We start from the raw sequence: 13667 nt of genomic DNA on the forward strand, positions 1-13667 counted from the left end.
CAGAATAGACATCATTAATGTTGGATAGATAAAATTATTTAAAGGTGAATAAATGAGCAAAGTCTGGAGGTCACTTAGCTTGAGTTATTATTCGAAAATTTATTCTCTCATTCTTGCAAATGCTGATCCGTAAGGAGGCAGAACTATATTTCTGGGTTAGAAGAGCTGCTTTCTGCCACATGAATCTGGACTCTGCTTCTCTGAGATAACACTTAGGTCTCAAGTGGAACAGTTAGTGGAGGGGGGGTCTTTTGTCAGCACATTTCTTCATTGGAACATTTGCTTTATCTTACAAGGGATGGGAAGCAGCAGTTAAGCATTGTTGGGCTCTTTACAAATTGTCGTCCTTGAGGCTCCAAGTCTGGATAGAGACCAAAAGGAAGGAGTAAACAGGAGGAAAGGGAAAGTTAATTAAGGATCTGATGACAGCAGTTATTTGAGGATCTGGAGCACCTGGTTTGAAAGGTGTACTTTGCAAGAGAATGGTGTTCTGTCTGGGGCGTGAGACCAATGAATTTCATGACAAAAGAAACCAGCTAAAGCTACACAGAGCACATTGAAATAATTCAAGCCAGTTTCTATGTTAAATAATTTTTAAAAGTATTTTATTTTTTTATTAATTACACTTTATTCACTTTGTATCCCCTCATTAGCCCCTCCCTCGTACCCTCCCAGTCCCACCCTCCCCCTTCTTCACGCATGCCCCTCCCCAAGTCCACTGATGAGGTCCTCTTCTTCCTTCTGATCTTAGTCTATCAGATCACATCAGAAGTGGCTGCATTGTCATCTTCTGTGGCCTGGTAAGGCTGCTCCCCCCTCAGGGGGAGGTGGTCAAAGAGCAGGCCAATCAGATTATGTCAGAGGCAGTCCCTCTTCCCATTGCTATGTAACCCACTTGGACACTGAACTGCCCTGGGCTACATCTGTGCAGGGGTTCTAAGTTATCTCCATGAATAGTCCTTGGTTGGAGTATGAGTCTCTGGGAAGTTCCCTGTGTTCAAGTTTTCAGGTTCTGTTGCTCTCCTTGTGGGGTTCCTGTCCTCTCCAGCTCTTACAAATTTCCCACATCTTACAAATTTATTTTAAAATAAAGGAGCAAGTTTCTATTTCTTTATGGTATACATGAACAATACAGAAGATGTGACTATAAAACATATTCTAGGAAAGTGGAAGCAGAGAGGAGGTGAGGAAGAAAAGGAGGACAGGTGGAAAGAAGGAAGAAGGATCTTCAGAGTGGACTACTTGCAGATTTTTAGTTGTAGCACTGACTACTGATGAACTGAAAAGCTTCGCTTGGTGCTTGAAGGTCGCTTGTAAAATCTTCACTTCTTAGAAATTGATAGACAACTCCTGGGTTATCAGGTCTACAATATTTTTAGGAATAAAGTCAAAGAAACAGAAATGATTCTTAGAAAGGACCTTGACCACCTGCTCTGATGTAGTCCAAGGGCAGCTCAGTCTCCATGTGGCTCCCTAGTAAAGGGAGCAGGGGCTGTCTCTGACATGGACTTAGTGGTAGGTTCTCTGATCACCTCCCTGTGGAGAGGTGGCCTAACTAGGCTACAGAGAAAGATGATGCAGCCAGTCCTGATGAGACCTGATAGGCTAGGTTCAGATAGTAGGGGAGGAAGACCTCCCCTGTCAGTGGGCTAAGGGAGGGACATAGGGGGAGATGAGGGAGGGAGGGTGCGACCGGAAAGAAATGAGGGAGGGGCTACAGCCTGTATACAAAGTGAATAAATTGTAATAAATAATAAAAATAAAGAAAAAACATTTTAAAATGAAAAAGAAAACAGGCTGAGCAAGCCATTGAAAGCAAGCTGGGAAGTAAAGTTCCTCCATGGCTTCTGCTTCAGTTATTACCTTGAGTACCTGCCCTGACTTTCCTGAATCGTGGAGTGGTAAAGGAGTGTTAATTTAAGATGAAATAAATCCTTTTCTCCCCCCGCCCCACCTAAGAAACTGAAATGAGGACCTAGAAATGTGTCATACTGACATGGAGACCTGTGATTATAAGTCCATTGAAATTGGGTGGGAAGGGAATTTGAGGTGCTAGGGGTGTAGAAAAACATGATCAAACATATCATGTGAAATTCTCAAAAATTAAATTAAAAAATATAAATTAAAAAAAATGATAGCTTATGTCAGAGGCAGTCCCTCTTCCCATTACTATGTAACCCACTTGGACACTAAACTGCCATGGGCTACATCTGTGCAGAGGTTCTAGGTTATCTCCATGAATAGTCCTTGGTTGGAGTATGAGTCTCTGGGAAGTTCCCTGTGTTCAAATTTCCTTGTTCTGTTGCTCTCCTTGTGGAGTTCCTGTCCTCTCCAGCTCTTACTATTTCCCACTTCTTACACAAAATTCCATTCACTCTGCCCGACAGTTGGCCTAGCAGCCTTACCAGGCCACAGAAGAGGACAATGCAGCCACTTTTGATGAGAACTGATAGACTAAGATCAGAAAGGAGAGGAGAACCTCCCCTATCAGTGGACTTGGGGAGGGGCATGCATGCAGAAAGAGGAGGGAGGGTGGGATTAGGAGGGGAGGAGGGAGGGGCTTATGGGGGAATACAAAATGAATAAAGTGTAATTAATAAAAAAATAAAAAAAAGTTTAAAAAAATGATAGCTAACCTCATGCAGAGGAACATTTAGAGGCATCAGAGAACCCATCAACCAAAGGTCTCCATGAACTTGCAGGTATTCAGAAGACCTCAAAATGCAGGACCAGGTCAATCAGGAAGTATGATCATGGGCTTGCTGGCTGGCAGCTGCTTCAGTGGCAGGCAGAGACTTGGTAGACATCAGACAATGGAACTCACTAAGCCCATACATTTTTGGAATAAGGAGTCATTTTTGATCTCTGATATATCAATGGCTTGTTAAGACTACCATAGAAGTTTCTATATACTAGAGAAATGTTTTTCTTAGTTTAAAAGTCTAGGGGCCTGAGATCAAGATGTCTAAAGTCCACTGTTGTCAAAAGTTAGCGGATCAGCCCTGCTCTACATCTCTGCACTTGACAGTTGCTGTCCGTGTCTTTATTTCTTCCTCCAGCTTCCTTTTCATGTGTTCCTGTCTCTGTGTAAAAATATTTTATTTTTAGAAATACACAGTTATGTTGCATAACAACTCATCTACTGACCAACATTTTACTTAATCACATCTATAAATAATGTTGTGGTCTGAGATACCAGGAAAAATATTTGAACAAAACTTAAAATTAGAAAGGGCATAATTTGTTTCATAGTGATAGCAAAGGATTATTAAAATTAAGAAAAGAAATGCTTTAGAATGTTGGTTAGATACTATTTACCAGTTTTACTAGCCCTTTAATTTAATGATTAATTGGAGTAAATTTTTGTCACAAAGGACTTTATGAATGTTTATCACTAGGTGTGTTATGTAAGGAATACATGGTGGGTTGTATGGAGGCCTTGATACTTTATTATTCATATCATTGAACTGGAATTGATTTTCACATTTGAATATCTGGTTGTATTTTATTCATTTAGTTAAGAGACACAAACCACTCATTTCTTATGTAGTGTATGACAGTGGCAATTTTCATGACTAATAACCAAGCATTCTCTTTGCAACGTCTCTGAGCTACACTTGCCATTCCTGCCATTTGTAGCAACAAGATGTTCAGTCGTTAATGTTTATTTTCTGGGAACTAGGCAACAAATTCGCACAGTTCACAGAGTAATAACACTTATTTCCAGTTATTAGCAAGAGAAAACCATAAAGTTAATAGGAAAATATCTGCATTCATCATTTTAACAAATGTATTGAAAGTCTGCCTCTAAACCCTTTCAATGATGAAGATACTGCCTTTTCCTACAAGGTTAGGTTCCTTGCATTGTGGAGGGTGAAAATGAAATGCAAGGTTCAGGTTTCTGGAATACTGCCAAGAATAAACTAATTCATACCTGTGGGGACCAATATAACAGAATTGACACCAAAAATTCTCTAAGGCTGTTGTCAATTACACTGCCCACTGATGTCATGGGTTCATGTTAAAAATCATGGAGAAAGCTAAAATTAGCAATTTAATAACTCATGGAGTAGATCCCCTGTTAAAGAGGATGGGAGAAGAGAGGGGAGTAAAATCTGTCTGTTGCACACAGCTCAAAATCAAAGTAGAATGACTTTCTAACTCATAATTTCCTTCTAATTTCAGAAGAGCTAAATAAGAATTCACAGCATAATCAACAAAATGAAGTGATACATGGTTAAGGAGGCTGTTATGCTAATGACCCTGACTTGATCATCATACATTATATACATGTGTGATAAAACCACTGTGCCCTCATAGATATGATCAAATGTTATGTGCCAATTGAATTATAATGTAAGCTACATCTGAGCAAAAATGTCTTTATGAAACCCATATATACATACATACTTTGTATGAAAATAAAATTGAACATTACAACAGCAACTAAAAATTAAGTCTAAAGTGAATTCCATGAGAGGAAGTTTTTGGCTGTTGGAGCTTTTCCCAGTCTTCTACAGAACTGGGGTGTCATCACCCCAGAGGTGTCTCTGCCTCTGTCTCCCACCTGCCACAATGCTCTGCCAATTCAGCAGCATGAAGGTCACACCAGTGAAGGGAAATATGGTGCTCTGCTCTTCTCTGAAGCTATTCGTGCATAGGACTGGAGCTCATTCAGTGGTTCCAAAGTAAACATACCAAAGAACCAAGCCAGAAGCATCCTGCTGAGGCCTCTGATTCTAACCTTCTGAAACATAGAAGCTCTACTCTTCCTCTGTACCATTCTCTGCTCCCTCATCCATCTAATCTTTCTTGTCCTCCTGCCATTTCCCCAGTATCCTTCTCCCTTCCTCTTTAAACTCTCTTTCCCTTTCTTTCTCCTCCTTCCTTTTTCTCACCCTCCTTCATTTTCTCCTTACCTATCCTTCCCCTTTACCCTGTTCTTCTCCCTTCTTTTCCCTCCTCCTCCTTTCACACCTCTTTCTCATCTTTTTCCTTCTGATCCTCCTCCTCCTTTTTCTACTTCTTTTCCTTTCCCTCTATCTTCTTCCCCACGCTCTGCTCTTTAAGCTCACCTGTCTTACTGTGCTAGATATATGCAGAGTAAGCATAGACTTACTCTCTGTGATCTGCATCTTACCACAATTCCCTACAATGACTTTTTTAAAAAAACATATTTTATTATTATTTATTATAATGTATTCACCTTGTATCCCAACTGTAGCCCCTTTCCTTATCTCCTCCCTGTCCCACCCTCCCTCTCTCTTCTCTTCCTATGCCCCTCCCCTAGCCCACTGATATGGAGGTTCTCCTCCCCTTCTATCTGACCCTAACAAACTTTTTAAACTTTATTTTTATTAATTACAGCTTATTCACTTTGTATCCTCCTGTAGCTCCCTCTATCCTCCCTTCCCAAACCCACTTTTCCTCCCTCTTCCTACCCGTGCCCCTCCCCCAGTTCATTGATAAGGGAGGTCCTCCTCTCCTTCCCTCTCATCTTAGTCTATCAGATCTCATCAAGAGTGGTTGCATTGTCTTATTCTGTAGCCTGGTAAGGCTGCTCCCCCCTCAGGGGGAGGTAATCAAAGAGCAGATCAATCAGTTCATGTCAGAGACAGTCCCTGTCCCCATTACTATGGAGCCCACTTTGACGCTGAACTGCCATGGGCTACATCTGTGCAGGGGTTCCAGGCCATCTCCATGAGTGGTTCTTGGGTGGAGTATCAGTCTCAGAAAAGACCCCTGCACCTGAACTTTTTGGATCTGTTGTTCTCCTTGTGAAGCTCCTGCCCTCACCAGGTCTTTCTATCTCCCCCTTCTTTAATTAGATTCCCTGCACTCTGCCCAAAGTTTGGCTATGAGTCTCAGCATCTGCATTGATACCCTGCAGGGTAGAGCCTTTCAGAGGCCCTCTGTTGTAGGCTTCTGTCCTGTTCCCTGTTTTCTTCCTCCTCAGATGTCCATCCTCTTTGTCTTTCTTTTGGGGACTGAGCCCTAGCATACTTTTGAAAGGAGAGCAGATGGTCATACCTCAGGATCAGAAAAAAGATCCTCAGAGTACCAGGGCAGGAAAAGCCCTCAGACAAGCAACTTTTCATATTGTCTTACTTCACATAGTGGTGTTTCTGCTAGGAGCAAGTAGAGCACATCTCATGATTCTTACCCAGTTCTTGATGCTTCTTGTTTCTGAGTAGAAAAGTTACAGATATACTTACTAGAGACAGTCAACCTTTGTTCAGCTGCCCATTAAGAATGAAAAAATGCAAAGTACTTGATATTGTCAGAATGGTCATGTTTTATTTCACTTGTCACACCTGTGGGTCTTCCCTTCTTTTTCTGAGATCATGAATCACTCGAAAGCCTACTGTATACCAGGATTTGTTTGTGTACCAGTACTGTACTCAGAATGCTATTCATCTGACTTTCAGCCCCAAAGCCTTCTTTATCCTGCCTCCCATTTTCAATTGACACAGTATGTCAAAATCGCTGTTCTTCTCCCTGCTATTTATGGCTAAAGGAGTCATTACTTGTCATCAGGGGTCCATCTGTACAGTGTCATTGGTTAGTGACACACAACCTCTGTTTTAGCTCTGAGATATTACATTTCTCAGGGTGGATGTTAACCCCACTACATCCATCTTCCACATTCCCAAAACACAAACACTGTTAATAACTGCTATTCCTGCAGAGCCACAGGAACAGAGTGCACCATGGTGATAGAGGGCGCCCGCCTTTACCACAGAGTCACAGTGTGACAAACAGAGATTAGATACTTTTCCCCCACAGTGCCACTCTATATTTTCTTTTCTGGGACAGACAGATCTTTAGCAGTGTAACCACAGACACAGAGTACCATTTGTGCCTTGTGAAGATTCCCTCAAGAGGGCTACAGGCTAGATGCTGACCAAGTAGTCTAAAGGTGTGACTTCCAACCACTGTGAGATGTCAGAATCAGAAGTGCAGCAGTCATAGCAGGTGGAAATCTTCCATTTTGCCTTAAGCTCTGTATTTATTACTTATTTACTCCTGTTTTGGTTTGCTTTATAACCTAAATGACCCATTCCTAATTCTGCTGCAGATTCAGTAGTAATACCTCTATTGACCCAAACTTTTATCCAACTCACATTCTACTGGCTTATAAAGTATTTTCAGTCAGCGTACCTAACTTCAAATTACTATATTGTCTAAGAAACCATTTATAAGTACAGGTAATGTGGAAAGATAAATGGTTTCAAGGTTGGTGTTTCCTATCCCAATCAGCAGTGCAGGAATTTTATTTTTGGCTTGAAAGATGAATAAGGAAGTATTTGTATGTCTTTCTCTGCAATTTTCTTTTTCTTTTTTTTTCTTAAGTACAAAGCTCCTTACTTCTCCAATTCATTCTCTGACTAATGATAGAGGTGCTAATAATCATGGTGACTAATAGTAAATGGGATGTGGTCTTGGATGTGAGAAGAAAGAGGAGTGGTCAGGAGTAACGAAGCACACACCCTCAAGCTTGCGCTCAGCTACAGACAACCATGAGGGATAGCAGCTGGTTGGCATGTTTTTAAAAAGTTTAGTAGTCCATATCTCATGGGTATTCTTTTGAGCTTTTAAGCATTACTATGTAATTTGGAGTTTGATAGAAAGTCCGTGGGACCTACGTGTAAAAGAAATAAACTGATTTGATTGTGCTCTTGTTCCCCATCACACTGAAGGGGAGACAGGGTGTATTTAAGGATGAAGGGGACACTAGAGCATGGCTAGGAAGATAACAACAATGTGTGGAAAGATGGGAAAGTGCACTGACTTGATTAATTTGATTAACAGCGAACTTGCTGCCAATGATGGACATCTTATTACAACTTGTGTTGTGGGCTTTTACAAAGATTTTAGAAAATGCTGATTTGAAAAAAAAAATTCTGCTCCTAGTTATGAATTAAGATGTTTACCCCAGTTACCAGGGACCCAGAAAAAGACATTTAAAGAGTTAGAAGGTCACAAGAAAAACTTCTAAAAACGTAGATGCTAGATGATTGTGAAGTTTCCTGTCTTTTCAATCACGTGGTGATGCTTTTAAACAAATTACAATTAAACACACTTTTACAGAAATGTCACTGGTAATTTCAGCATCTGTCACTTAACCCTATTATATTTTCAATGAATGGATTTATAATCAGTGACAGAAGCCTTGACATTGTCCTTGTCAGTCACTGATATCACATGTTTAACCTTTGGTGGATTACAGCACTAATTTATTCTGAATTGCCAGGAAACATAGATCTATTAAAAAATCATGTCGATTTTATCTAATATTTTATTGTTTTGTGTTTTTTATGTTGGATTAATGGGAGGAGATGGTAAGAAAAGGAACAAATGAACAACAGAAACATACAGTAGTAGAGTTACTAAGCAAAGATGAACCCTAGGGGGAAAATTGCCATAAAAGTCTTTGGAAGGAACACACGTGACTGCATGTGGAACCCATTGTCATGCAACGAGAAAAATTCATAAATCTAGGACTGATGTCTTTGACAAGTCAGCATCAAGTAATGAAGCACAAGATTCAAGACTGTCTTTCCTGACCTATTCCAGTGTTCTAGAATGATGAAGCAGAAATCACAGCTCTATAGCAGGAGAGTTATGGGTGGCAGTCCATGGCTGGCAGTGCAAAGGGCTGATTGCACTACCAGTACTAAACACATTCCCACAGCCTCAAAATGAAGAACTTCAGGAGACACTGAACTACAGGCGTTGAAACCATGATGGTGCTCTGCAACTTGCTTGGAGGTCCAGTCAATATAAGTAGCAACTCTATAGTGAATCTTTCAGAGAATAATGACTCTTGGGAACAAAAGTAGGATTATCCACAGTCATACATAGAAAAGTCATGGCCAGGAGAGGCTTTTAGAGGAAAAAACATTGAGAAAATTATGTAAGCTACTTCTGATACAAAGCTAATTTGTCTTAGAATCAAACCCAAGAACTAGTAATACGTTCATTGGCAGAAGTGCTATGTAAGGCAAGTACTTTGTCTAAAACATCTTTGCTAAATTTTTGTGGCATCAAAACTGGAAAAGAAACCAAAGTTCCTGCATGTGTATGGGTGTGCTGCATACAAACTGTGTGGCTTGTGAAGAAGTACTAAGACGTCTCTGTTGTGGAGTCTACAAAGCCTCTGAAACAGTGCTTACCTCAGAGAGGCTGGTGTGAGACTTTTCTCACCTTTACTTTTGTCTGGGTCTGGGAAGAATCATTTTATTTTTGTATCAGCAACATTCACAGGCCCTAAGACCCAAGGGTCATAGCGATTTACTGTGGATTTCCACATAAGTAGTAATGCCCACAGCTTTCAGGTTGAGTAGGATGTTGAGAGGGATACCATACTGTTAGGAGTATGGTCCTTGGCTTGAAGCACCAACTGAGAACAAGGGAAAGCTCAAAGCCGAGACATTCCTAACATCAAATAGTGCTATTGGAAGCAATTGCTTCTCTTATGTCAAATACTTTCAGTATTTTCCTTTACATAGTTCGTAAAGGAAAATAACATTTTCATTCCTTCTGTAGAAAAGCATGTGGAAAACTCCATGTAGTGGTAATCATTCATTCAGGTAATGGATACATTGTTCGTGGTGAAAATGGAGAAATCATATTATCTTGATTTTGTTATAGTAGGGTTTTTTTTTTTTTTTTGAACTTTAGAAGTTTAGGGCTTTTACTATTATTTTTATTCTAAATTAATAGTCATACTTATATGAATGTTTATTTATGATTTATTATTCTAATAATGAAAACTTCCAAAAGTATCCTCTTCAATATTTGCAAAATCTGGCTCTACCTCTGAAAAGAAAGATGCAGCAGGACAGGGACAGGTAGACTGAGTTTGGATGAGCTCTGAAACTATCCATCAATCTGAAGTGATGTTTAGTGATATGAGTTGAGAAGCATACTCCAGAAGAACTTAAATTAAGAGGAGAGTATTTATCAATAGGTTAAATCAAAATTATATCCACAATACCATTCTTCCTGATGCCACTGAACTTTGTACACTAAATGTCATTTCTACTGTTTTGCTTCATTCAATAGGCTCCATAATAGCCCATATAATTTTGATTTCATTATTCTAAATAAAGAAAAAATAAATTCATTAATAAACTTTTCTACACATTTGTTCATGACTATAACGATTTTGTACAATGTCCCAATTCTTCTGACTTGCTTTTATATAGTTCCTATACTGAGTTTTATATACTCTTATACTAGCCATTGGTAATAGTGTATAAGAAATTTAACATTATACTACAGAGTGTGAACCAATGACTTGATATTGGGGCCATCTTGAAAAGGCTGCTTGTCAATGCAAGATTCTGCCTTGATGACCAATTGAGGATGACGACTTTGTCATACTTAAGACTAATTCCACTCACTAAACAAGAACACACACAAGTCATAGAAAAAAAAATAAGGGGGATTTCCTGACTGTAAATGGCAGCGGCACTAATTAAATACAGTCATAGCATTTGTAACATAAATGCATTTCATTGACTCAGACATATAAAAACAAAATGAGTTCTCCCTTGAAAGTAAGATAAAAGGAGTTAGTTAACTGCAATTATAAAGAAAATTACTGATGTCCAGACATTCAGATGAGGCAGTCCATCTACAGAAACAATGATCCTGCAAGAGGCCACACCCATTGCTAAGACTATATAAAGGTCTCTGAAGAGTGATTCTCAAACTCAGAATCTTCTGTTACACACAGCTCAGCTTGCACCTGCTTTCAACATGTCCTGCTATTCTGGAAACTTCTCCTCCCGCTCCTGTGGAGATCACCTGAACTACCCTCGCTCCTCCTGCGGCTCTTCCTATCCCAGCCACTTCATCCAGAGCACTAACTTCTGCTCTCCCAGACCCTGCCACCTGGGCTCCTCTCTCCACAGCGGCTGTCATCAGAACTGCTTCCAGCCCATCCGATGCCAGACTTCCCAGATGGTACACAGCTCCTGCCAGCGGCCCTGCTTCAGCCCCAGGGTCTCCGGCTTCTGCAGTCCCTACAGGACATATGCTGGCTCACAGGGCTTTGGATCCAGCAGCTGCCAGTCTCTGGACTATGGGTCTAGAAGCTCTTACTCACTGAGCTGTGGGTCCAGCAGCTGTAGACCCCAACGCTTCTCTTCATATGGATCTGGATTCTGCCACCAATCCTATGTGCCCTCTAGAATCTGCCAGTCTTCTTGCTATAGACCAAGCTGTGGCACAGGATCAGGATTCTATTGATCTTCTGCCTAATTCCAGAACTTGCCGACCACCGCCACCCAGTCCTGGATTCGTGGCCTTTTGTGTCTTCCTTTAGTGACCAGGAAGAATTATCCTCTCATTCCCTGATTGCCAATTCCTCACTTTCTCTCTCTCTCTGACCCCAGATACTGGCTGATGGGTGTCCTTGGAGAACTCTGTAATCAATCTATTAACCCAAAAATAAAGTCTGCATTGCAAATGAAATTTATAGTGTTTTTTTCTTTTCAAATTTATTAATACTAAAATTTTAAGATAATGAATGTACTAATTTGATATCTAGATATGCCTATTTGTGGGGTTTTCTTCCTGTATATACTTTTGCCATTGTGAAACATTACATTGGTTAATGTTAAATGAACATCTTCCATAGGGATAATGGTTTCAAAGTTCTGCTAAGTTGTGAATTAGATAAAACTCTTATATGCCTCAGATAGTTTTCTTACTTAAGAACATAAAGGAAAGCTGCATTGTGTGCAAGTGTAGATATTTAGTAATTAAATTCCAGATGCAAAATATAAATTGATTTCCATAAGTGGTAGGCTCTCAAGTCTATGCCAAATGGTCTAAGATCTTTTAAAAAGGCAGAAGACAAAATGCATTTAGATGTTTCTGGCTGTGGGTTCCTTTGTTCACTGACATTAAATGTTTTGATTTGAAATGACTATCATGAGATCATGTCTTTAGTACCAGATGATAAACTCTTTTAGGAGGTTGTGTAAAATTTAATAAGTGGGGCCTACCTCAAAGTTATATCCTTGAAGGTAATAGGTCAGCAATAGTGTGGCCCCTGCTCTCTGTATTTTTTTTTTATCTTCCACAATGTTAATTCTTACCATCTCATTCTCCTAACACCATGGGTAGATCCACTCTGCTGTTTCCCTTTGATGTCAGATTTGCAACCCTATGAAGAGGTGAGTCTCCATAAATCCCATACATTGTTCTGCCAGGAAGGTATCTGGACATGGTAATACTAAAAAAAAACACAGAGAAAATGAAAATTAATACATCAGTTATGGAAACCAATACAGATTCGCCAAAATGTTAGAAAAATAATTACCATATGATCTGACATTCCAACTGATTAATATAGATAAAGAAGATATAGTCAGTATTCTTGGAAGACATGAACAGCATGCTGCTCACAAAATCCTAGAAGTAAAAGAATATACTGATAAAGGACTTTAGAATAACCACACTTAAATATTAGCCATTAAAATGATAAGATGCTATTCTTGAGAGACTATGGATAAAAGTGAAGATCAGTGTGTTACAGGTTATAAGCCAGACTCAGGAAAGCAAGTTCTGAATGATCTCACCCACATGTGCATTATGAAAAAGTTTGCTCTCAACAGATTCTAAGTGCAAAATGGTGATTCCCAGAGACTGTGGAGTGAAGGTTTGAGAGCCATGTATGCAAAGGTTAACCAGTGAAGTGTTAATTTAGAGTCTGGTAAGATTAAGAAAGTCTGGTATACAATTAGACAGGTGTTGATTACACACAAGATATAAGTGACATTATTGCACAATTGGGCATATCTTGGCATATTGGTCATTTTGTGTACATGAACTTCACAGTCAGTTAGGATGGTTGATTACTTTTCTCAATTGGCATATAGACCTTCAGATACTATGAGAGGTAATCCTCAGAGAGAGGGCTCCAGGTCAGCTCCATCTCAATTTCTCTAAATCTTGTGTCTGAAACTTGTGTTAAGCAATAGCATCTTACATTCAACCTTTGGAAGAGCCCCAAGGTGAGGACAATAACCTATTCTTCAGTAACATTCTCTTGCATTTTTTTTAATTACTCAAATAAAATTTATCATACCTGGCACTATAAAGTTTGATACTCTGTAACTTACTGCAAGTGTTATAACTTCATCTAAATTATTTATATATGTATACCCACATGCTTATATATTATGCATTTATTTTGGATTTAAGGTCTGTGCAGTTGTAGGGAATTCAGGCCTGGGTGTATAAACCTAGCCAGTTGCTCATAGCAGATGATGAAGTCATGGAACCTAGAAGGAAACTTACTATTGCCATTTTCCTAGACCACTATAATTCTAAACTGTATTCTGAAGACCTACCCTTAACATAAAGAAATAAGTGTATCTCTCTCCCTGCAGCATCAAAGAAGTTTGTTTTTGCAGCAATAACCACCACAGATATTGACAAAATGCAGAGAGCAACTGAATTTGGGAGTCCATTCCAAATTGAAACATCAACAACATAACCTCTATGCCTGAGGCTTGGAGAACATTACAGAAGAGAGGACAGAGCTATTTTATGATCCAGAAGAAGAGAATGTGTGCTCTGAGACTGTGTCTATGATAAGTATTTGAACTCATGATATCTTAACAGCACAGTTCTAAACAAAAAGCCTA

General features: G+C 39.5%; 1 protein-coding gene across 1 annotated transcript; it reads left to right on the forward strand.

The window, feature by feature from the left end:
• Positions 1-10767: 10767 nt before the first annotated feature.
• LOC110542309 (keratin-associated protein 13-1-like) lies at positions 10768-11282 on the forward strand. Its single transcript, XM_021628930.2, has one exon. It carries the CDS (start codon positions 10768-10770, stop codon positions 11257-11259), a length of 492 nt encoding a protein of 163 aa, XP_021484605.1. The 3' UTR covers positions 11260-11282.
• The last annotated feature ends 2385 nt before the right edge of the window (positions 11283-13667 follow it).

This window comes from Meriones unguiculatus, chromosome 17 (assembly GCF_030254825.1).
Source record: "Meriones unguiculatus strain TT.TT164.6M chromosome 17, Bangor_MerUng_6.1, whole genome shotgun sequence".
NCBI classification, from domain to species: Eukaryota; Metazoa; Chordata; class Mammalia; order Rodentia; family Muridae; genus Meriones; species Meriones unguiculatus.

Bases quoted from the DNA above. Each gene is read 5' to 3' on its own strand.
- LOC110542309 (XM_021628930.2), top strand. From the start codon at position 10,768: ATGTCCTGCTATTCTGGAAACTTCTCCTCCCGCTCCTGTGGAGATCAC.